The sequence below is a fragment of the Aptenodytes patagonicus genome, chromosome Z (assembly GCF_965638725.1).
Source record: "Aptenodytes patagonicus chromosome Z, bAptPat1.pri.cur, whole genome shotgun sequence".
In the NCBI taxonomy this organism is placed as follows: Eukaryota; Metazoa; Chordata; class Aves; order Sphenisciformes; family Spheniscidae; genus Aptenodytes; species Aptenodytes patagonicus.
In genome coordinates this window covers 49,040,176-49,065,853 of record NC_134982.1, presented here as the reverse complement: position 1 = coordinate 49,065,853, position 25,678 = coordinate 49,040,176, and the positions used below count along the sequence as shown (strand labels likewise).

The window sequence follows — 25,678 nt, the reverse complement described above, 5'->3', positions numbered from 1 at the left end:
GCCACCCTTCACCAGAAAAGCAAAGTTGAAAATATGAGGCATATGAAAGTGATGAAATGTTCTACTGCGTCCAGCTCTGAAGTCCTCAGCACAGCAAAGACATGGATCTGTTGGAGCAGGTCCAGAGGAGGGCCACAAAAATGATCGGAGGGATTGAACACCTCTCCTGAGGAAAGGCTGAGAGAGTTGAGGCTGTTCAGCCTGGAGAAGAGAAGGCTTCGGGGAGACTTTATTGCAGGCTTTCAATACGTAAAGGGGGCTTACAAGAAAGATGGGGACAAACTTTTTAGCAGGGCCTGTTGTGACAGGACAAGGGGTACTGGTTTTAAACTAAAAAAGGGTTGATTTAGACTAGATGTAAGGAAGAAATTTTTTACTCTGAGGGTGGTGAAACACTGGAACATGTTGCCCAGAGAAGTGGTGGACGCCCCATCCCTGGAAACATTCAAGGTCAGGTTGGACGGGGCTCTGAGCAACCTGATCGAGTTGAAGATGTCTCTTGCTCACTGCAGGGGGGGTTGGACTAGATGATCTTTAGAGGTCCCTTCCAGCCCAAACCATTCTGTGATTCTATGATTCTGTGACTCTACATCATGTACATAGATTTGGGGAAAATACCTTTCTATTCTCTCAATTTTCATCTTGGTATGTAGGCTTACAATGTAGGCTTTAACAGTAGAAAAAGGATCAGTGGCACTTGAAGTGCTCCCTTGCATTAGCAGCGTAAGTAGCTCTCTGTGTGAAACACAGCAGCATCATACTCTTCTCTTTCTGATGTAACTTGTGACTAATAAGTTCTTTTTATTTTCCGTGCTGTAAAGAAACCTTTCACTAGTGAGATCCTTTTCTAAGACTTACCAGTGCAATGCATTTGCTCATAAGATGAAATCTTGTTTCCCTTCTTTTTTTTTCTTCTTCTGTGCTTACCACTTGGACAATTTGTCCCAAGTAGCACAGCCTCTTTCACCATTATAAATCTAACCTGTGGATAATGAAGTGAAAAATGAGCTTGTGGTTAGACAATAAAAAGTAGTTATAAAAATTTTGCACTTTGTGTTATAGAAAGCTAAAGCAGGAAATAAACTTATGAAAGTAAATAATAATTTAATTTGCCTCTTTCACGTGAGGGAGGTACTCTGAATTTGGTAGAAGTATGGTATATGTGAGCTTATCAAGAGCAATTAATATATCTTCTTGTTTGTAGTGACTGAACATTATTTATGGGATTTGAGAGAACTTTGAACTGTAGCAGTCATGGTCAGTATCAGGCCTTCTCTTTAGGAAGAGTGTTGCTTAAAGAACCAAATGAACCAACTTTAAAAAAAAAAAAAATGAAGGAGATCAAAAAATCCCCTTGAGACATTCATATAAAAGTCTTGCTGCTAATTAGAAACAGCCATAATTATTCAGCAGAAACACTGATTCATCACTGAAAAGATTTTGTATTACTTAATATTCATGATTTTGATAGTGGAAATCTGGTAGACAAACAGAAGGGTTAGAAGAAGAAGGAATCACCTGTGACTTGTCACTTATCAGTTGCATCCAGAGAATGTGTTTGTCCTAAAAAGAACCATTTCATAAAGACTAATAGTTTACATCATTTCCTTTCATTTTCTAAACAACAGATGCCAGTGCAGTATAGCTAGGGAAAGACTTGCTTACACTTCTTCTAGTGTTTTAGAGTCAGTCTTCTTCCAGCTAAAACTAGAACAGGTATTGATTCTCAATTTATATTTTTCAAATTTAAATGGGGAATGAATACATGCCCTGTATAGTAATTGAGCTGGAGAGGCATTTAACATCCAAAGTATTGATTAGCATTTGCTTGCTTATGCACCATTGATTGTGAACCGCAGTTAAGTCTTCTTTTTCTGAAACACTCAGGTTTCATTCTGTATGATGTTAGGACTTGCATACTAATAACTGTGCAATAATGATTTTGTGCTGTCTTTATCAAACACGCATACCATTGGCAAAGCAAAAGGTTTTCCATTTTGTCATTCTTACAGTGCTTTAAAAGGATAATATTATCTTTTATTTCATTTGGTTTGGTTTTTTTTTTAAAGAAATAACTGAATTTAATGTGATTGCACATTAAATGTGATTGCACAGACCTGTGCTGGCATCAGGTCTAAAGAAAATAAAAAGCATGTGCTGAGGTTGTACCTTCATGCTACAATCAGGACTAGAAGGCGTCAGTTGCTATCCATGTAAATGATAGCGAGTGAGCTGTGAACCATTTATCAGTATGATCTCAGAAGTTAGGTTAGAAGTGAGCAAGTACAGCCACTTGAAGAACATAATAAACTGCACCCTGGTAGTCTCATGAAATATTAGGTAAAAAAAAAAGGTAAAGAAAAAAAAGGTGCTGCCTCAGTACTGATACTTTTACAGATAATACAGCAACAGGAAATATTTAGAGATGCGCTGCTCTCAGATACAAGGTTGATTCAGATATTTTTCTAGTGTTTTCTTTGGTTACAGTTCCAGTAAGTGGTGTTTGTTGTATCAACCTGAATGTGATATTTTTCACTGGCAGATAATTGTGATGATCAGTTGGTGTCTGCTTTGCCTCAGTCATCGTTCAGCAGTTCATCAGAGCTGTCTAGCAGTCACAGCCCTGGATTTGCAAGGCTTAATCGAAGAGAGGGTGAGTGCATTTTATTGGTTGATTGATGTTATTTTTTTACAAGGGTTTTTTAAGCATTTTTGTACCTGTGCATAATGTTGAAATGATACATAGTAAACATATTCTGGATTATTGGGCCTGGGGAGAGTTATGTTTGTTGTTTTAAAGAGAATGGGAAGGTAAAACAGTCTCAAAGAATTCACCTTGCCATCTACACTAAGTTTTTCGTGGTAAAATTATACGTTAAGACACTTGTGAACATTTTACTAATTTTAGTGTACAGGATTCATCCTGACTGAAACCAAAATCTTCATGTGATTTTCCAACATCAAATGTAGACAGCTTTGGACATATACTTGTGCCTATTCATAAAACAAAATTTAAATTAATTTTTTTTCTTAACAAGACAATAATAACATAAATAATCTCTTTTCTCTTAGAGGACAAATAGAAGCACAAACATATGAATGTCACTGTATGTCATTCTCTAAGGAAATAAGGCCAAATGCAGATTCCATTTGGAAAGACAGGACCAGATATTCAGGAAATATTTTCGAGAAACTGTTTTCTCTTTTTCCTGGAAATTTTAAATCTTGTTTATTCTAATTTTATTTCTTCACTGAGCCTATTATTTTATTATGCTTATTCACTGACACTGTGGCAAACTACATAATGGCATATGGTCCAAATTTTTACTAAAGTGAAGGAAACTTGCCTGTTAGAGGTATAACATAAATAATAACCTACATAAATCTTCTGAAAGCTCTGTATAATTTCTAATTTTCTTTGCTATAGTAATTGAACATACATTTTCAGTCTTTTTGGTCAATTATGGGACATTTTCTTTTGTTAAATGCAATTAAACTTTGATAGCATTATTTTTGTCTTTTCTGACATGTAGCTAAAAGGTTTAAACACTTGGGTATATGTCAGAAGATCTGGAGATTACCCATTTTAGCTGAAGTTTAGTGATAACTCAAATCTTATATTTTGTGTCAAGGATACTGTAGGAATAAAAAATGATTAATTTCTTCTAATTACTGTAAACATGTTTTCTGTTCCTAATGACAACAGTCTCATTACACTTTCTGTGTGAAGGACATCTATTCTGAAGCTTTTTGACAGTATCTGTTAGATTATATAAAATCTGTCAAACAAAAATTAATTTAAACTGTCAAGACATATCACATTAGACTTTGTGCTGTTTGTGGCCTATTTGTAATAAGTAATTATATTCGAAAGTCATGTTAAAAAATACATGTAAGTACATTGAACATTAAAAAGATAAAAATTAACTTTGAAATACCGAGAAATCTCAGTCATCAGCCTCATTAGGCAAGTATCCAGGAGCTCAGTCATTCCTGTCAATAACATACTTAAGGCACTTTTTCTTCTGTTTTTTTCCCCCAGTATAGCAGCAAGGTTCTTGGTCTTAACATAACAGTGCTAATGCTAAGGAGGAATAAATACCTTTAGGACGGATTTTATTAAATGTAGCAATATGGTGTTATTGGTAAACAAAATCCCACTTGTTGACATACCTAAAAATAACACTCTGTTTTAAAATTATGGCTTTAAAAACAGCTAAAGTCTGGGTTGAAATGAAATCAGTTTAGATATCCAAGAGCATATGTTACTGTTTGTCGTGGTTTAACCTCAGCCGGCAACTAAGCACCACGCAGCCGCTCGCTCACTCCCCCCCGGTGGGATGGGGGAGAGAATCGGAAGGGTAAAAGTGAGAAAACTCATGGGTTGAGATAAAGGCAGTTTAATAGGTAAAGCAAAAGCCACACACGCAAGCAAAGCAAAACAAGGAATTCATTCACTACTTCCCATGGGCAGGCAGGTGTTCAGCCATCTCCAGGAAAGCAGGGCTCCATCACGCGTAACGGTTACTTGGGAAGACAAACGCCATCACTCCAAACGTCCCCCCCTTCCTTCTTCTTCCCCCAGCTTTATATACTGAGCATGACGTCACATGGTATGGAATATCCCTTTGGCCAGTTTCGGTCAGCTGTCCTGGCTGTGCCCCCTCCCAGCTTCTTGTGCACCTCCAGCCTGTTCAGTCAGTAGAGCATGGGAAGCTGAAAAGTCCTTGACTAGTGTAAACACTACCTAGCAACAACTAAAACATGGGTGTGTTATCAACATTGTTCTCACCCTAAATCCAAAACACAGCACTGTACCAGCTACTAGGAAGGAAATTAACTCTATCCCTGCTGAAACCAGGACAGTATCCACCCCTTATTCTATACCATCTACGTCATGCTTAAGTCCCATATTTTCCAGTGCAACCTCATTAACCACCCACCCCGCTTTCCATCCTTTGATATAACACACAGATATCATTCCCTTAGTCTATGGACCACCCTTGTGGAATGTCTGTAAAATGTCCAGAAATGTCCATGAAATATCCATTGAGTTCATTTAGTCCGTGACTTTGGGCTCCATCTGTGATGGTGGTCACTCAGGACAGGAGAGGTGGTGTGTTGCGTGGAGTTACTGGGTACCAAAGCCAGCTCAGGTCAGGTCACTGCTGCACTTGCACTGCTTCTTGTAAGGCTTGTCCTCCACTTGTTCAGGTGGTTCCTGCTATAGTAATTCCTATAACACGCAACTCAAATCATGGGTTACAACAATTTAAAGGTGTTTCCATTACAATCTCCACCCCTGGTCCCTTCAGATCAAACCATAGGGTTTAACATTGCAATAAACTCCTCCCCTTGCCCCTGCTCTGGCTTGGACTTATCCACAGACTGCAGTCCTTTAGGGTAGTACCTGCTCCAAGTGGAGCCTTATCTATGAGCCACAGTCTCTCCAGGGGTACGCCTGCTGCGGCATAGACTTATCCACAGTCACTTTGAGATGCACCTGTTCCAGCACGGCCTTCTCCATGGGCCACAATGTCTTCAGAGATATACCTGCTCCAGCGTGGCCTTACTCGCAGCCACAGTCCCTTCAGAAGTAAACCTGCTGTAGCACAAACGTAACCGCGGCCACAGACGCTTCGAGATGTACCTGCTCTGGCATGGGCTTATCCACGGCCACAGACGCTTTGGGGTGTCCTGCTCCCGCATGGACTCATCCACAGGTCACAGTCCCTTCGACTCGAGTTCACACTGGAGTTCCAGCCTGTCCAGTACAGCAGCACAGAAACAGCAGGGATGCCCTGGCCATCTGCCAGCCCAGGCACATCGCCATTGCTGTTATCAAAATGTTCCCAGGCACAGCAGAATACGATGATAAGCAGTACAGCGGTACAGCAAGCAGTGAAAGCAAAAAACAGCCACTAACGAGCATTGGACTCTAATATACAGTAAGGCAAGCAAGCCCCATGGCAAGCACAGGAGCCTGCCAATTAATAGCTAAACAGCTATAACAGGTATAAATTCGATCTAGCACATTCCAATCAAACCTGTCATTATCTCGAACCCTTCGAGCCCCACGTTGGGCGCCAAAAAGGACTGTCGTGGTTTAACCTCAGCCGGCAACTAAGCACCACGCAGCCGCTCGCTCACTCCCCCCCGGTGGGATGGGGGAGAGAATCGGAAGGGTAAAAGTGAGAAAACTCGTGGGTTGAGATAAAGACAGTTTAATAGGTAAAGCAAAAGCCACACACGCAAGCAAAGCAAAACAAGGAATTCACTCACTACTTCCCATGGGCAGGCAGGTGTTCAGCCATCTCCAGGAAAGCAGGGCTCCATCACGCGTAACGGTTACTTGGGAAGACAAACGCCATCACTCCAAACGTCCCCCCCTTCCTTCTTCTTCCCCCAGCTTTATATACTGAGCATGACGTCACATGGTATGGAATATCCCTTTGGCCAGTTTCGGTCAGCTGTCCTGGCTGTGCCCCCTCCCAGCTTCTTGTGCACCTCCAGCCTGTTCAGTCAGTAGAGCATGGGAAGCTGAAAAGTCCTTGACTAGTGTAAACACTACCTAGCAACAACTAAAACATCGGTGAGTTATCAACATTGTTCTCACCCTAAATCCAAAACACAGCACTGTACCAGCTACTAGGAAGGAAATTAACTCTATCCCTGCTGAAACCAGGACACTGTTTCAAATCATCTTTGTCTCGTGTTTGTAAACCATCCATGATCCACAGTGTAGTCTAAATTCAAAGAAGTTATGAAGCCTAACTTCCCACCTATTGGTAAGCTGTCTGACAACCTGAGCATGCAGTGGCTGGAGCTGCTATACAGGCTTGTGGAAGAAGGAGCTTCTATGGACACTGACTTCTGTTTAATTATTACCCACGAGGAAGCAAGAAAGAAACTGATTCAAAGGTGCAATCCTGGGAGACCTCACTGAAATATTGTGTCTTAAGTCACAATCTAATCTTAATAATTCAGGATTAATACAGACAATGAGAACCATGCTGGTTATTTAGAGCCATTCAAATGCATCCAGTTCCCCTCATATATTTATTTTTTATATTTTATATCAATGTATGTAATTGATAATTATGTAAATTAAATCTTAAGAATACTTTGCACTGCTAAAAGCATTTTCATTCTTGGATCTCCATGATTTACTGGAACATTTGCTATGTACTGATAGATAGAAATTCTATAGTGAAGAAGGAATATCCCAATCTATTTCATTATCCTAGTGTACAAATTTGATAAGCATGAACTTCTGTTTTGAATGAAGTTGTGATATTAAAGTATATATTATGGAAGAACTTGCCTTAATTTGAAGTAACACATGCTCTTAAAATCTTAACCAACACATGAGTTCTCATCAAACAGTATATTGGTCTTCCCAAAAATGTACATTTAAAAACCTTTTCCATTTGGTTCTTTTCATGTGCTATGAAGTTGTTTGTACCATGTTAGCATGCATTTTTTAGATTTCTAATTTTCTTCACATTGCCCTGTAGTGTGTGAACACATTGAAATGCTCATAGCTTTACAACTGGTATCTTTCCATCTCATGTAGATACAAAGAAGCAAGTTGCCTAATTAGAAGATTGCTAGCTCTTTGCCTTCTCATTCTGTGTACCTCAGGTTCACAGTACTCAACAGGGTACAGATTTGAATGTCTTACTCATTTGTCACGTTCAAATGTTTTGTTGGTTTAATAACTTATGACGAGACTGTTTGGTTAGGTACCTTTTTGCTCATTCAGACATAATTCTATAGAATTGTGTAGATGAGGTGAGATGAAAAATGTCTTCAGTCTTCAATAAATTAATCTTAAATAAATTAGTCTTAACTTATATTTTATTTTTTTTGGTGAGAGTAGAGACTCAGTACTCACTATGGAACAAGGAATACCTTTTCTGTACTGAATCTGTATTTAACTCTTTTCTGTGAATTTTCAAGGGAAAACCTGACTATATTTGTAGGTGTATATATACGAAAGTGTTATTTGGGTGGAACAAAGCCAGTCATCATACATACGTGGTTATAAACAAATGGGTTTAGTCACATAAAAAATTGTCAAACTATATAGACTGGAAAAAAGACCTGTTATTAGGAGAATATGACTTGGATTGCTGTGTTGTCAGTGATCTCATGGAAGCAATGAACACATCATTACAGTTTCAAAATAAATTGTCTTATCTTTGTAAATGTGTTTGCCTTTAATATAGATAATTCTCTACTTTGAATAAAGCCAAATCATTTATTCAGGCAAAGTTAGTGTTTAGAGGTGATTGTGACCCTCTAACATTCAATTTAGACAAGCAGATTTTGGTCCTAGTACAATAATATACTTGGTTTTTAAAATGACAAAATTATGGAAAATTGAACACAATTTAGACAGGAAAAAATACAGTGTTTTTACACAGATTACTTAGGAGTCAAATTGTTGTCATTTATCAGTAAAGAAGTAAGACAAATATGTATATAAACTTACACTGTTTCAATTGGCAAAGAAAAGGTAGAAATTAGCAGGAAGTTTATCAGGAATGTGGGAAGTTGCACTGAAAGGGGGAATAGTTCTTTAACCATATAGCTTTGTGTTTACTAAATGTAGAAAATTAACAGGAAAAGTTAAAGGGATTGAGGAGAGAACACTATAGTTTAATAAAAAGTACAGTATGGCGTTTAAATGAAGATGTAATAAAAATGGTGACAGCAGAGAGTAAAACAGCTAACTTATGTTTCAGCTCTCTGTAAAGGAAAAAGATAATGTGGTTGAACTACATAATGACAAAAAAGTTTTTTCAGTCCATTAGCACCTAAGGAAAGTGATAACATCTAGGAATAACTTGTTAAATGTTCTTCAAACTTTTAATTATTATTATTGTATTGGTTTCCTGAAGCTTTGCAAACATTCAATACTCAAGCACAGCCAATGAATACTGCTGCTAACTGGTAAAGTTGTTACTCTGACATCAGCTCTGCTTGCAATAACGGAAAAGTAGATAGAAGAATCAAGTAACAAGAATTAAGTAAAAAAAACAAACACTAATATCAGTCAAATATTTTTAATGGAAAAATAGATCTTATAAAACCCTGATTTAATTATTTAAGGTTAGGTTAGTGGACATAAATGCAGGGGTTTAATGTATGTGGAATTTGACTTTTGGCCTAATGTTGCTTGACTTCCTAATTTTAAATAATAGCACAATATCAATACAGACCAAATTAAATGTATTAAGATCTAGCTGGTTGATCTCAAAAAGCATTTATCCTTACTTTATAAAGGTGTTTCCACAGAAGTTCATAGGAAACTCTAAGGCAAACTCTGTTCAATACTTTTGTTGACTGTATACAAGTAAACACAAATCATTTATGATGAAATGCGTAAATGACATGAAGATTGGTGAAATAGTAAATAACCATGGCAAAGCAATTATGCAGAGGTATGGTAATCAATTTACCTATTGAAATAAGCACTTTAACAGGGTCAGTTGTAAAGTGTTTAGAGGAAAGAACGGAGGTCGTACTTATCAAATAGGAACTGTGTCCTACAAAGCTGTGACTCTGAAATTAATCGGGGAGTTGAGCTTAATTAGCAATTCACCATTAGCATGTTATCTAGAAAAAAGAAGTAATGAAACTTTTGTATATACAAACAGAAGGAGTTCTTATTGTCCATATAGCTATATACCTTACCACTGAACTGTGTTGTAAATTCTGGATCCTGAAAGGCTTGTTGAAAAACCAGGCTGTTTTTCTATGCCGGTTCCACCACTGTGAATAGGTGTTTAGGAGGGCTGCTTTTTTTTTAATGTATCTTTCCACAGGAGGCTAAAAGAAACAAAAGGAAAAAGAAAAAAAAAAAAACACCCCAAAACTAAACAAGAGAAGAAACAAAGAACATCTTGGTTAAGCTCTCAGATCTGCAAAAGGCTTGAAAAAGCCAGGTGGGGACAGAAGCATTTAAGGATTTGTATGTCTTAAAAGTAGACACTTTGTCCAAAGGAGAGTCCTTTTTTTTTTTTTTTTTTTTTTTTGCATAAATAGATAGGTAAAACACACTTCTTTAGAGGGAGAAATGAGGCATCCCAAAAGAAGGGAAAAAATGGCCAGCATGCAGAGCATGCCTACTAGGACGAGTGATAGGAACCATAAGTACCAATATCTAACCTGGGCCATCAAGGATGTGTCTCTGTCCACTGTTTGCCAATAATTTTCATGATGAGTAGTCAGCTGAAGTTTGGCAGCTGTAGTTTGGCACTACAGATGGTTTGCTTCGTCTGTAAATATAGAAGGTTTCTTGACATATCTCCAAACCATGACCTGTGGAAGAGCCCTCTGCCACAGAGGGAGAAGGTTGTGTCATTGTTGAGGTCAGGGTTTTCTGGTTTTGCCTGCAGTGGGATCAGTATTTCATGCTGGTTGTACACACACAGAGTCCTTTCATTCACCATTCCAATTCCACTGGAAAAGATTTATTAATATGGCTGTGAACCATTATACCCAAGAATGCGGGCCTTCTTTTGAGTTAATGAACTTTTGCAATTTTACAGGTAAAAAACTCAGAAGACAGTTGGTCTACAAGAGTACACATACCCATGGAAGAGACTTGATATTTGGGCACCTAAATGAGCTAGATGGGGATTTGGCTGTGATTGCCTTGCCCCATATTCACACACAATTACTTGATTAGAATACAACAGAAGAAAATTGAATACAGAAGTTGTTAAGTAGCCAAAAAATTTGGTTTACCACTTTCTCTTTCCCTGAAGTAGAAAGAAACCTATGTATTTTAATTACACTGCCAGCTTACATTGCCAGATTTTCAGAAGAGGCCTGGAAACTTGAATGAGTTGACAGCTACCAGATCTGTTTTTTCTTTGGTGTGTATATGGAGCTTCTTTGTCTTTTTCATTAAACTTTACCCTACAATTTCACTGAATATCACATACATCTTATTGCACTTCTTATAGTACAAAGAGCATTTAAAGGATAGTTTATTCCATATGGTTCTGGGTTGGTTTTTTTTTTCATAAAACACTACAGTTTCATCACTTTTTGGGAACTCGCACTAAGTTGGTAAAAATGGGTAAATGAATTCTACCTATCAGTAGTTAAAGAAAAAAGAACATTTCTCACACAATAAGAAGAAAGGTCTATTTTCAGCAATTTTCTTTTTTTTTTTTTAAGAAACAGTTTAACCTGCATAATCTAATGCTAAAAATTAAAATAAAAAAGCAGACAAATTAAAAAACTTAATAGCAGCTAAGTTTGTTAGTCACCAAAAGATAATTAGAAACAGCTTACTCCCTCCATTTCATTAGCATGCAAATAAAATTCATTAAGGCTGATATTTTGCTTTAGTACAAGCAATAAGAAAATGAAGCTAGAATGAAAAAGTTCTAATCTGATGGTAATCATTGTGCTTTTATAAATTAACAGCAAATCTAAATTGATCCAGCTAACATCATGGCTTAGATTTTTATGACTTACCTGACTTCAATAGGTGTGTCGGGAAAAAGACAAAAGTGGCAATCTAAATCTTTTATTTTTAAACTAAATAAAATAAGCAGTGGCTACAGTGACTTATGCATAAAAGAACAGATGATGCGTACTGCTGTATTGTCAGTGAAATTCCTGTACCGTTCAGTTTCTGAGGAAGAATTTTTTTTTTTTCTTTAACTACTGCAATAATTAGGGCTTTCAGTGAGAACATTGCCATCAATCAGCATATTAATTATGAAATTGTTTTTAATACCATTCTACAGCTTCACTTTTTCTATAGAAAATGTTTTTAACACCTGTTTTAAACACCTTAAAGAAAATATATGGGCATATATGAAAGTTGTATATGGTATTGTAGGTGCACTACAAGTTTTAAGAAATTACCATGTTTACACCAGCTTCAGTAAGGCAGGATTTGAAGCAGTAGTATTTCATTAATGTCTAATTTATGTTGTTTTGTTTTGTTTTGTTTTGGGTTTGTGTGTGTCGTGTGATTCTGATACTGCAAAATGGTGTATGGAAGAAAGAGAGAAAGAGAGAGAAAAGAAAGAAAGAGAAAATAGAGAAAATAGAGAAAAGAGAAGAAAGAAAGAAAGAGAGAGAGAGAAAGAGAGAAAGAGAGAAAGAAAGAGAAAGAGAGAAAGAGAGAGAAAGAAAGGAAAGAAAGAAAGAAAGAAAGAAAACAGAAAGAAAGAAAGAAAGAAAGAAAGAAAGAGAAATAAAGATAATTACTCCTAAGTGGAGTAAGTAAATAAGATAAAATATTTACAAATATTTTAAATATTTGCAGAGCATTGTGCTTTCATGAACATTTATGAGGAGTTAGGAATATTCATACAGTTATTTCCAGAAACTGAATTCCAGCTTTGTCGTCAAAATTCATTCAAGCATAACAAAACGTAACAAAAGGTTTCAACCAGAGCTATTTCATGTGTAAGAACATCTGTGGAACAGCAAATTCAAATTATGGTGAAATGCACAAAAGAAGCAAGAAAATGGTAATAAAGGTATTTAATAAATAAAATAATTAAATAAAAGATTGTTGAAATTGTTGGGAACTGTTTTTCTACCTGAAATATAGCTATGGGAATAGCAAAAAGTGAGAAACATTTTTGCAAAAAGTTGCATAGAACTACAATATTCAAATACTTTTAGAAGCAAACTTGAACGGGCTGAGAGCAAGATCAAATAAAAATTTACTTCAGAAATCAAATTTGCTACAACTCATGTATGCTATCACCTTTGTTAAACTCAATATAATAAAAAATAGAAACCTTGATCTATCCATATTGATGTTTTGAGTTTAGATAGTTTTAAATAACATGTTTTTGAATTCTTAGATAAAGGCTGAATTTTATCCAAAATTTGAATCCATGTGATGTCTTTTAGAGAGTCATAATAGAATTTGACTCCCAAGCCTGCTTTGCAGTAATAAATAATTTAAGATCATACCTCCTTTAATATTTTGAGGGATGGAAAACAGATCATAAGTGCTGATGCATCTGATTTTCCTCAAATTTTTCCTTGCATGTTTGAGGCAGGAGGGGGTGTTGAATATTTTTTGCTGACAAATCAAAAGCACTCAAAAGCATTCACCTATTGCTAGATGGCCCAAGATCAGAGAATTTGGACGATTTCCTAAATTAAAAAAGGGCAGGAAATTTTCCATATGATGTAATCTTGACTAATTTCAGTTGTAGTGCAAAAGAAATTTGAGTGTTTTAAATTCCAATTTTTTAAGAATTCTTAATTTTTTCAATTCTAAAGGAAAGTAATATATAAATATATATAAATATAAAACATTCTTCCTGCCACACCCCTACAAAAAGTTCAGAGACTTTAATTTGACAAAGGATCTGTCTCTTGCCATCTCCTTTAAAATATTTTTCCTTACCCCATTAGTGCTCAGTTTGCTGTCATACTAGATGTGCTTTTTTGTATTATGATCCTATTCATACTGCCATTGCACTGGGACAGTACTGCCATACCAGCTCAGCTGGATGGAGAGCTCAGAATTCCTAGGCTACCTTAATCTCAAAGCTCTACAAAATGGTGGCATTCTCGTGAATTTCTTAGTCAGTGTTTCCCTCAGTGTCAGATAAGCAGGTAATTCAACTAAATACTATCATAAACTTTATAATATTATGTTACATTTATTATATTACATTCTAATCTACATCTTTAGACATCTCAAAGGTGCAGAAAATCCTATACTAAGCCACTTCAGAAAATAGTACGTAAGAGCTGAAAGTAAATTAGACACTCATGAAACACGTCTCTGGGAAGTAACAGACACCTCATGTTAAATTGGCTAGTATCTAAAGTAGGACTAACTGATGGAAAGTAACTTTGACTTGACTCTGTCTCATCTTTTTGCTATATAAGTGAATAGAAATAAAGTAACCGTTAATGGGATTTTATTTTTAAAATTTTAAATCAAATCCAATATTAAACATAGATGTAATATTAAATAATAGCTTAAATACACAGATATATTAGATGATGTCATTATGTATGTAAAATGCATATTTATATTTTCATTCACTTTTTAAACTTTCTGTCACAATCTGGTCCTGCTCAGGAGACAAATAACTGAGGAGAGTTTTTGAAGTGAGATTGACAGTGAAACCCTATTACTGATCAGTTCTGAATAAATTTCATTGGTCTCCAGGCAAGCTGAAGAACAGCAGTCTATGTCTGACAGTCATATATCCTTTTGTTTTTCTTCCAAAACAGAAATAATTTGTATTCTAGATGAATAATTTTCAGTTACAATATGTTGTATGCAGAGTTAGGCAGAGAAATTAGTGTTAGATCATGAAAATTAGTGTAAAATAAAACAATTACATTATATTTTCTACTATATTTCCTTCAGATTTCCAGTGAACAATGAAATCTATCCATGGTTCCTCAATCAATTTTGCTTTTGTCCAGGAGCTTGACTGATAACCAGACAGGTTGTAATAAATTATTTGAATGTAGTGAATGGAAAGAGGGTATAACAAAGATTTCAGCTGTACAGAGCAGCATACAACAGCACATTAATGTCATTATCCATGTTAGAATTAATTCCATTCTGGTATAAATATCACACAAAACTGCTATGGTCCAGCTTCAACCAGCTAACGATAACTGTGTGGACTTGACTTTATTATTTTCTTCACCCACAGTGGGGTTCCCATAACTTCTCTCAATGACTGAAATCAACAGAAAAAGGTCAAATAGCTCCATCAGTAGGATTATTGATATACAAACAGAAGTGATAATGTACTTTAAGGGTTTTTTTAAGCCAGCTAAATTGGCATGAAGGTAGATAGTGAGGTAGAGTTAAGTAGAATTGATTTGGATGGAATCAGTAGAACTTTTTATGAAGATTCTTTTTTACCTCTTTATAGAAGTAGCCTTTTTAGAGACTTGTCTGCCTGCTACTTCATTTTTCTCTGTCATTATTTAACAAAAGAAAGAATTCTATTATAAGTTTAGTAATACAAAGTTCAGTATTATGCATTTTTATATATTAATGTCATTTAGGAATCAATAGATTGTAATACATCTTAAAATTAATATTCATGTCATTTGCAGGATCAAAGGTATTTCCATTATTTATCTTCTACTGTTAAATAATTTATGAGCATGTGGATACTCCACAAAGCCTTCACCTTTGTGTTCTCTTTATTTTTTCTTACCTTTTAAACAAAGGATAAAAAAGAATCTAAAATTTCTATAAATATCATGGCAGGTCAGCTGCTTTATACGATTTTGTAGTTTTTACAGTCCTCCTTCAATTTTAAATATTAGAGACCTAAATTGCAGTGTCATGAAGATTCTAGAATTTAAATAATTTATTTAATATGCTTTCTGTTGTTGTGGTCTCTTCCTAGTGTCACATTGGTACTTGGTACCAGTTAGTACCAAATATAAAGTTGGCCTTTGCTTCCTACCTTGTAAATTATAGCTCATGAACCATGTTAAATGAAAATAAAAGGTCATCAGTAAATCAAGCTGCTCAGTCTTCAGTAGCTGAGGGTAAAAAAATTCTCTTCCTTTACATAGTATGTGGATTTATCGAGGCTACCAGCACTACTGCTTTTTTGTTTCTCTTAAGAATAATTCACATTACAGTTTTTTGTTGTTTCAGGGTGGGGTTTTTTTGTGTTTTGTGGTTTGTTTTTGGTTTTGGGGTTTTTTTTGGAGGGTAGAAAGGCCTTCCTTTCCTACCAATAAATAATAAAAAAAAGTTGTTCTAACTAAATTTCCAGGAAAGATGAGAAGTACTTAGTTACGACCATTTGCATCTTTGCCAGACAAGTGTTTTTACTGCAAGGTTTAATCTTCAAAAAAGGACTCTGAAGACTGAAAAAATATATTTTACTCAATAGCGGCCAAGAATTCTGGGTATTATAATAAAAGAAATATCTTTACCCACTTTATCAACATTTTTTTGTTGATGAATTTGAAATGATCACTTAGTTTAAAACTTCTCAAATGTAATAAAATATATGCAGTACTGAACACCCTGCAAGTGTGAGCAGTATACTACACATATAGCTAATACAATTTTGAAATGCAGATGGAATTTTAAGTAGATAATTTCTGTCATTGATCAGGCATTGATTTAAAAATATCCACAACTGAGATCTCCAGTGTTGCCAGCTGCAAGAAGAGAGGCACAAGGGTGGGAATTTTAACACAGGCATAATCCAGAACCCTTTGATGTGAATAGAGCTTTAAGCATCATTTCTGATGATAGTTAATTTCAGTAATATTGTGAAATTCCATTGAAAATTCTGAATTTTTAAAAGGGAATGTTAAAGACTAATTATAATAATTTAATAAAAACATATAAACAAGTATATAAAATAAACTTCATCCAAATCTTCTCAGTGTTATAGTTTATTTGTGTTGTTTTGTGAGTGATGAGTAAAAATTGTGCTCATTATTTTTAGAAATAAAGCAGCCAAAGTGTGCCTTCGATATTAAATCCTTGAGCTATAGAAAGATGGATGTCTTTCTGATGGGAAATCAAAAGGGTCTATTGATTCGAAAGAGTAAATTGTGAAAAACAGACTGGCAGGAGCTCACTGATAAATCAGTTTTCAGACAGCTCTTGATATTTCAACTTCTAACATTTTAAATGGGATTAAGCTGCCTCATGTCAAAGTGTACCTGATTTCTAAATATAGAATGAAGGGATGAAGTGGGATCTCCACTTTTACTGTTGTTGTGAGGGATAAATAGATTTACATCTGGCAAGCACAACCCTTTGTTTGAGGTTATTGTATGTCTGTACTTCTGAAATAGGATGTTTGCAGTTTAAGAGAATTTATAAAATCATTGAGTTTTTAGTTAAGCACAAAACCAAAAAAAGGACAAAAAGTGAACTGTAGTCAAGTAAGGATTCATCCTAAATTCAGGTGCTTAAAAATTGTAAAAGTATCTTAAATCAAACCAAAATCAGGACCGATTAAGGATGAGAAAGAACTGGAAAATATATCACTATTTGTTGGAAATAATTGTATTTTTTTCTCATTTTGTTCCAGCACTTTTTCCACAAAAGATTTTTCATAAGATATTCAGTGGACCATTTGCATGTCTTTCAATGTTATCTTTACAATATTTTATATCCAAAAGCTTCAAGATGCCTCAGTGTCTTCTCACAAATAACCACCTTATAGACTGCAGAATATCCTTTTGATTTTTTTGCTAATAAATGTGAAACACATTACGTTACTAGAAAGAGTATTGCATTCTGAAGTGACCACTAGTTGGCAAAGAGATACCTCTTCCTCTCTAGAAACTAATTGCTCCTTAATGAAACTGATACTGGAAAAAACCTTCCATTTCCTTAAAAATTGATGGCTTTACAGTTTTTCAAAGTTCAGCTATTATAGGTAAACTCTTTTGAATTATTAAAATGTAAATATTCTGACTTAGGTTTACAAAGTTTAACATGTCCATAACCATGTACCTTTCCATTTTGCTAAGATGCAAATATTGAATAGAAAGATGAGTAAAAGTATTTTGAGCATTAACTATGTGTGCCTCATACATAATCTAAAATACAATAAAGCAAAACTGATTTTGGTTTTGCTATTGATTTTTAATGATGAATCAAGCTTCTTGTATTTTAAAATAATAATTCAACAGCATTGTTTTCTGTGATATTCTGCTTTCTGCACTTACCCTGAAGAACTGTAGCCATATTTAGCTATAAGATCTTTTCCAAAAATTGAAAATTATTTGTTTGACTAGCCCAGACTACTTTGCTAAATTACTGTCGTGGTTTAACCCCAGCAGGAAACTAAGTACCACACAGCCACTCGCTCACGTACCCCTGGTGGGATGGCAAAGAGAATCAGAAGAGTAAAAGTGAGAAAACTCGTGGGTTGAGATAAAGACAGTTTAATAGGTAAACCAAAAGCCGTGCACACAAGCAAAGCAAAACAAGGAATTCATTCACTACTTCCCATTGCAGGCAGGTGTTCAGCCATCTCCAGGAAGGCAGGGCTCCATCACGTGTAATGGTTACTTGGGAAGACAAAACTCCGTAACTCCGAATGTCCCCCCCTTCCTTCTTCTTCCCCAAGCTTTATATGCTGAGCATGATGTCATATGGTATGGAATATCCCTTTGGCCAGTTGGGGTCAGCTGTCCCAGCTGTGTCCCCTCCCAATTTCTTGCACACCTCCAGCCTACTTGCTGGTGGGGTGGGGTGAGAAGCAGAAAAGGCCTTGACTCTGTGTAAGCACTGCTCAGCAGTAACCAAAACATCCCTGTATTATCAACACTGTTTTCAGCACAAATCCAAAACATAGCCCCATACTAGCTACTATGAAGAAAATTTACTCTATCCCAGCCAAAACCAGCACATTCTCCACCCCTTATTCCATACCATTTACATCATTCTCAGGTCCCACACTATCCAATACAACCTCATTTGCCACCTCCCCCCTTTCCGTCCTTTGATATAACACACAGATATCATTCCCTTAGTCTATGGACCAGCCCTGTGAAATGCCTGTAAAATGTCCAGAAATGTCCACAAAATGTCCGTTGAGTTCATTTAGTCCATGACTTTGGGCTCCATCTGTTAATGGTGGTCACTCAGGACAGGAGAGATGGTGTGTTGCATGGAGTTACTGGGCACCAAAGCCACCTCAGGGAAGGTCACTGTTGCACTTGCACTGCTTCTTGTCAGGTTTGTCCTCCATTGGTTCAGGTACTTCCTGCTATAGTAATTCCTATAACATGCAACTCAAATCATGGGTTACAATTTAAAGGTATTTCCATTACAGTCTCCACCCCTGGTCTCTTTGGACCAGACCATAGGGTTTAACATTGCAGTGAAGTCCTCCCCTTGCCCCTGCTCCAGCTTGGACTTATCCACAGACTGCAGTCCCTTAGGAGTGTACCTGCTCCAAGTGGAGCCTTATCTATGAGCCATAGTTTCTCCAGGGGTATACCTGCTGCGGCATAGACTTACCCACAGTCACAGTCGCTTTGAGGTGCACCTGTTCCAGTGTGGCCTTCTCCATGGGCCACAATGCCTTCAGAGATGTACCTGCTCCAGTGTGGCCTTACCCACAGCCACAGTCCTTTCAGAAGTAAACCTGCACCAGCATGGCCTCACCCATGGCTGCAATCCCTCCAGGGGAGTACCTGCCTTGTTGTGGGCTTATCCATGGCCACACACTTCGAGGTGCTACAGCATGACCTCATGCACAGCCGCTGATGCTTCCAAGGTGTACCTGCTGCAGCATGGACTTATCCACAGCCACAGATGCTTTGAAGTGTACCTTCTCCAGTGTGGACTTATGCTTGGGCCACAATCCCTTCAGAGGTATACCTGCTGCGGCACAGACATAACCATGGCCACAAACCCTTTGAGATGTACCTGCTTTGGCATGGGCTTTTCCACAGCCACAGCCGCTTCAGGGTGTCCTGCTCCCACGTGGATGAAGAAGAAATTTACTCTATCCCAACCAAAACCAGTGCATTTACCTTTTTACCCCCTCCAATAGTCATAGCAGTAACAGTTTTAAAATATATTTTGTAGGGAAATCAGAGTCTCTAATAGTTTCTGTATATACTCACAGGACTAACTACTAATTCATTGCAGAAGGCCAGCTGTCTACATTTAGTAAAAAGTTGACCTTGAAATTGGTAAGCTTAGAAGAGTAGTCATGAAAGAGCAGCTCAGGCAAAAATGAAATGAACCATTAAAATCATAGATTTCACAACTCATTACATTGTTGACTGTGTTTCCTCAAGGGATTGTTTTGCCTTTTGGAGAGCTAAGGCGGCTTTATTATTTTTCTAGCCTGTAGAAATATGGAAAAGTTTTCACCATTTATTTTTTTACGAGATGGAAGTGCTAGAGATGTAAGTATAAAAAAAAGTAATTTCAGCTTATTATTTCCTGATAAAAAAAGCAAAACAAAACAAAAAAACCCTCTTCACCTTCTATTTGGAACTGCAACAAAGAATCTTTTATTTTTGCTGCTATATGAGTATTTGTCACATAAAATTCATTATGTGATCATAATTGGTGCCTTTAAGTTTTCTAGTGTGTGTACATGGGAACATAGAGTAACGTAATCAGACTATTATGAGTAGAGATGCTTAAGGGTCCATATGCATGCATAGGATTCTTCATGCTCAGATGAGAGAGCACAAAAACCACCGTGGCTGTTCTCATTTCTTAAGAGCATGCAAGATACTTTTCTCTCACAAATCCAGAAAAGTTGTCTGTGTCCATCTTTCCCAGGACTTCTACAAACTTATTTCCAGATTCATCTACTTGACTGATCTATGTGTTTCACTTTAGTCTCAATGACAGTATTTTCAGCTAGAGTGAGACTTTACGAGCCACTGTTAAGCAGTTCTCCCCCAGGTATTCATTATTTTCTGGGACTGGGAATTGAAAAGAAACCAGGAAGAATTTGGCAAAGTTAGGACTGAAATGGGATTTCTGGCACATAAAACTATAACACCAGGAATGTCAGTATGAATACTGCTGGACTGTTTGACCTAGTGCCAGGATCTGGAGCAGCTGGAGCCTCCTCCTGGGAGGGCATACATAGTGACAGACAAGAAGAATTTTCTAAATGCCAAAATTTTGCTTTACAGAAGACAAGATTCCCAGTGCAGTTTCTGGCTATATTCCATCTGCAGTAGCTCTCAAATCCTTTCATATGCCTTTTCCACTCATTTCTCTAACCTTTACACAATTTCTAAGATCAGAAGAGACAAAGGCACAGTTATTTTTTTAGCTTCCTACTTGCTGAGGCAGTTTTGGCTTACATGGTTACAAATGTCCTTCTGGCCTTTAATCCAGGTTCCATAATGCCTGGACTCAATTTCACAGTTGAACTACCAGATATTCAAACCAGACCTGAAGTCACTGCACCTGGTTGACTATCACATGTAAGAACGGACCCTGCAGGTACAGAATATCCTACTATGAAAATAGTTATCGGAAAAAAGTCCTCACCCCAAAATCCCTACATAAATTAAATGTTACCTGCAACTGATTCAGTTTTTGGTACTGATAAATCTTTGACTTCTCACTGAATCAAAAGCAGATAGTACCTTAGTATCTTCCTCCATGTCACAAAAGTTGCCTACTGGAATTATCTGTTTGTCCTCCATGTGCAACATGCTTTATCTTTTTTACCTCACAGCATCAATATTTATGAAAAAAAAATATGACCCAACAATCAGAGAATATGCTCTTTCTAAGATCATAATTTATTCTCTCTGAGAGTCATTCATTACCATCCCCTATTTTCAGCTCACTTAAAGACTTTCTTCATATATTCTTCACACATTAAGTATTTATGTAGTATTTATGACAAATCTGAGGCAGTTGTATTAAGTCTCTTTAACTGAAGTCCAGTTCAAGTCACAGTGGAGTTCTTTGTCCCAATCTATACTTCTCATCTCTGATCAAACTCTTGTCTTTCCATACTGAATCTTCTGCCTTCCCATCACCTAAATAAAGCAGATGGAAATGAGCTGCAAAATAAATTACCTCATTTCAGTTTTGTTACCTGGTGTTAGCCCATAAATCTCAGCAGCACCAGTACTTCAGTGGAGCAGTGCAGGCAGACCTTTCAGAGTTACCTTATAACAAGTCTTGATAATTTGTTTGCAAAGGTTTACACATCAGCCAAAGGTGGTGGTTGATAAGGAAAGAAAAAAAAAGCATATTTTTGACACATATTCATCATCTAATAACTAGCAAAATCCTGATCTAAATCCTAGAATTGCTAAGAGTGTTTGTCAGATAAAAAAGGAAATAGAAAAAGAGAGAAAAATAAGCCTGAAACAACAGTCTAGTTGTAAGTCTGACAGGATTTGAAATACTTGGAAACGGAGAATTGTAATTGGAAGTAATGGATAACTTTAATAATAAAGCACACTACCAAGATTTCCTATAATGTAATTCTTCCTGCATTTTTTACAGATCAGTGGATTTGAAATCCAGATCTGTATTTTTTCCATTTCATATAACTTGATAAGGGAGGAAGAACACGTCAGCTCTTGGCAGGCTATGGTTGGGCAATCAACGTTCAGAGCTGACATCTGGCTGTAAAAGGCTCCATTAATATGATCAGCTGAGGACAGGTTTGTGGTTGATTAGTGGCCCACTCCAAGCCCATTGATATATCATCCTATTTGGTAAAACAAAATGTACTTATTAGTGCTAAATTACTTAAGGAATAGGAGTTGAAAGTGGAATTTTAGCTACCAGATCTCTAATTTCTGTGGTGGCTCATAGAGTAGACTGTCAGATACTGAATAAGGAAAAAAAAAAGCAAACATAATACTTGTGTTTTTTCTAGAGACTATACTTGGACCTCTGAAGATATCAATACTCTGCCACCTAAGTGAAGATATTATTTTTTTAGTAACAGAACCATATATTTATGTATTAGGTTTAGCCATTTTAGAATGACACAAAGCATTCGGTTTTACTTCCTCCCCTTCACTCCCCAATAAGGCTATGATACCATGGATATTCTTTGTACTAGTGTTGGAGAATAGAACACTTGGTTATTTTATTTGTGAAGTAGTTACATGTTAATAGTTTTCCAAAAGTCTTAATTACCCCCAGAAGGGAAGCCCCTCCATGATGCTTAAATATGTAAAATGCGTAAAAATTTTACAGCTGGAAGAACTCGGGCAACCTGTTGTTTTGTGTTATTTCGTGACTGCCTGCATTAAGTGGGAGATGAGACGTGTGGGACAGAATGTCTGTGACGATGAAACTGGAAGAGCTTGATACACGGCTTTCCAACAAACACATTTGTGGAAAATTTGACTTTTTTTAACACCCTTTTTTAACATAACATCTGCTGCATTGCTATATTATTCTGGTCTGACTAGGAGAGCAGGTTATTCCTATTGGAGATGATCTTTTTACTGAGAACCCCAGTTAAATTTATCAGCAGCTAAGAACATGTTGACCTTCCTATTCAAATTTTATGGGCTGTATCTGCAATCCTTTTCACTTGTTGGCATAATTGTTGAAGTCTGTCATACGTTTTGGTGAAGCTTCATCTTCTAGTTTGGTCTTTTCTCAGGATATGAAACTATGGATTAGCCTGCGTAGGCAGAATGTAACCTCTCCAACAAACTCCTTTATTTGACATTTTGCACACTCAGGCAACATCATTATTATTGCACAGCTATAAAATAAACATCCTGGCAAAAGTTTAAATCACAGCAATTGGAAAAGATCTTCCTGTTGTTTAGCTTGTGATTTTGTTATAGCCCAGTAAAAGAAAAGACTGGTCACACAATAAACGATGTTTCTTTTTACAATTGGCAACTAAAAAAATGATGCTAGTATTAATGCATAATTAAGAAACTATTTTTCTTTAATTATTAATTAGCAGTTTCACAATCATCTACTTATTTAATAGCAAAGATCAATATTCTCTAAATATTAGTTTTCACTGTGAAAAATTCTTTACCATACCATATCTTCATTCACCTGCTTAAGTAGACAAAATTTCCTCATAAGGACATAAATCTGCAAAACCAAAAAATGTAACATTATGATGTGGGCAAATGCATTATCTACATCACATCTCAGTTAGAAGTTTCAAGCTCTAAATCCACCTCTCTCAGAGGCAGAGATTGAGTTTTTATTCTTTGGACAGTGTTTAACCAATTTGGCCTCAGTCGTTGACTAAAGCTCTTCAGACTATTCAGGAGTAAGTAGAAATGAATTCTTGAGTTCATAAATCCATTTGCAATTGAGTTATTAATGTATATTTCTTAGCCACCTGACATTCATAAATCAACTAAGTAATATGCTGTTAAAATTTAAGGGCCTTTAAGGGATATGTGTGTATGTATATATGTTTTTCTGATGGGTACTGTCAGCTTCTCTTTTTTTTAAATATATATATGACGTGTGTGTATATGTATATGATGTGTGTATTTATATATGATATGTATACATATGTTTATCATAATAATCTACTTCAAGAAATCTTTAAAATATAAAGAGCCAAAATTTCAACTCAAAGCAGCCTACTGTTCATAACACATTTGAGATAAAAAGACAGCCATGAAACCTCTTAGAAATAAGAGCAGAGAGAGCAGTCCTGTTTCTTATTCAATATCCATCTAGCGAATCCTGGATATCCTATCATCTAGGATAATGTTTCAGGATATAGAGTTAGTTAAGCTGTGTACGAATGTTTGCACATAGACAGTAGAACCACAACAACAGTGCTGTCAGACATCAGTCTGCAGTTGGAAATTAATAATTGCATAAATATAGATGTAAATGAAGCACAAATATTGTCTGGTCACATTCTATTTATGGTTATATCTATTTTTTGCCTTTTATTTTGTTGTAAAAAGAGTTTTTATTTTAGTAATTGCGTTTTATTTGTGTGTTACAAGAGATTGAAAATAATTTACAAATGAAGTGGGTTTATTCCTAAAAATACAATTATTTAATGGATAATTGCTGATATCAGATTAACTTCTAATTCATCAGACTCATGCTAAAGAAGTGTCAGTTTACAAAATTAATTCTTACAAGCAAGAAGAGACTGTATGATCATTATGAAGTTGTCCTGGGTTGGTGTCATTTTGACCGTGTGCCTTTAAAAAATTCTCTGCAATATTTTAAGTAATATAACATTTCTGAAGAAAAAATACTGTTGGAATCATAGTAGCCTGCAGAAGCTGCACTGTTCAATTCATCAAGGCTTTTAACAAATATTACTTTTCTGAAATCTATGGAAACTTTTCTACAAAGCAACTACTGTGATTTATTTATTTTTTTATATACTATATAGCCTGATTCCAGTAGTTTTGCTCTCCGTAATGGCTGTCATTAAAAGTAAGAAGCTGTGATGTTCTGAAAAGATGGGATCTGAATATGCATAAATGCACAATTTTCAGTGTGAGAAAAGCTTTTAAGTTAAATGTAGCTTTATAAATAATACAGCTTAGCTGTGCATTTGTTATACACCAGTTGTCGTAAAACTGATGCAAATACAAAGTCCCTGAATTTCTCATTTGGCTGTTGAGGTTGGCTGATTTAGTTTCATAAACATTATAATGATATTTTTGAAAATCACAAATGAGGACTAATGTCATTATAATACTCTGGGGAAAAAAAAAATCCAGATTGCTGAGAAATGAAGCTTTGTTCCAAGGACAAAATTTAAGTGAATTGAACTGCACTTTTTCTTTATTGTTAGGTACTTCAATTAATAAATTTTGTCCTCCAAAGTTGAATGAAACAATATTAAAATTCTTAATCTGGTAATATTTATAGCTGTACAACCTATAATTTAAGCATTTAACCAGCAAATTCTAGCAAATTCTTCTATTTCTGATAATCAAGCCAGATGTGATTATATTTGCTGATCATGAAATTCCATTAGTCTAGCTCAATTGCATTTTCCCTATGCTATTTTTCTAGCCATCATAGTTATACTCTCAGTCTTTATGCCAACAAAACGGAGTCAGGAGTGAATGCTGTTTGTCCTTCTCTAATTTAAAGCGTTCAAACCTTTTCTTACTCATGAGGGCTTATTTCCAAATTCTGTGGTGAAATATTGACATCAGAATGCATGAATTCTGAAAAACACAGATATTACACAAATACACAAAACCAGAAATTCACTTGGGT

The 25,678-nt window shown here is 36.0% G+C and overlaps 1 protein-coding gene across 2 annotated transcripts in view; it reads left to right on the top strand.

Annotated features, from left to right (window-relative positions):
* The window catches only part of CNTNAP4 (contactin associated protein family member 4), a 247,180-nt gene that overhangs the window by 40,652 nt on the left and 180,850 nt on the right, over nucleotides 1–25,678 (top strand). For both annotated transcript variants that reach the window (XM_076362422.1, XM_076362421.1), the window contains exon 2: nucleotides 2,543–2,653. In XM_076362422.1, the coding sequence (XP_076218537.1) occupies nucleotides 2,543–2,653 (111 nt within the window). The remainder of the gene's footprint in view (nucleotides 1–2,542; nucleotides 2,654–25,678) is intronic.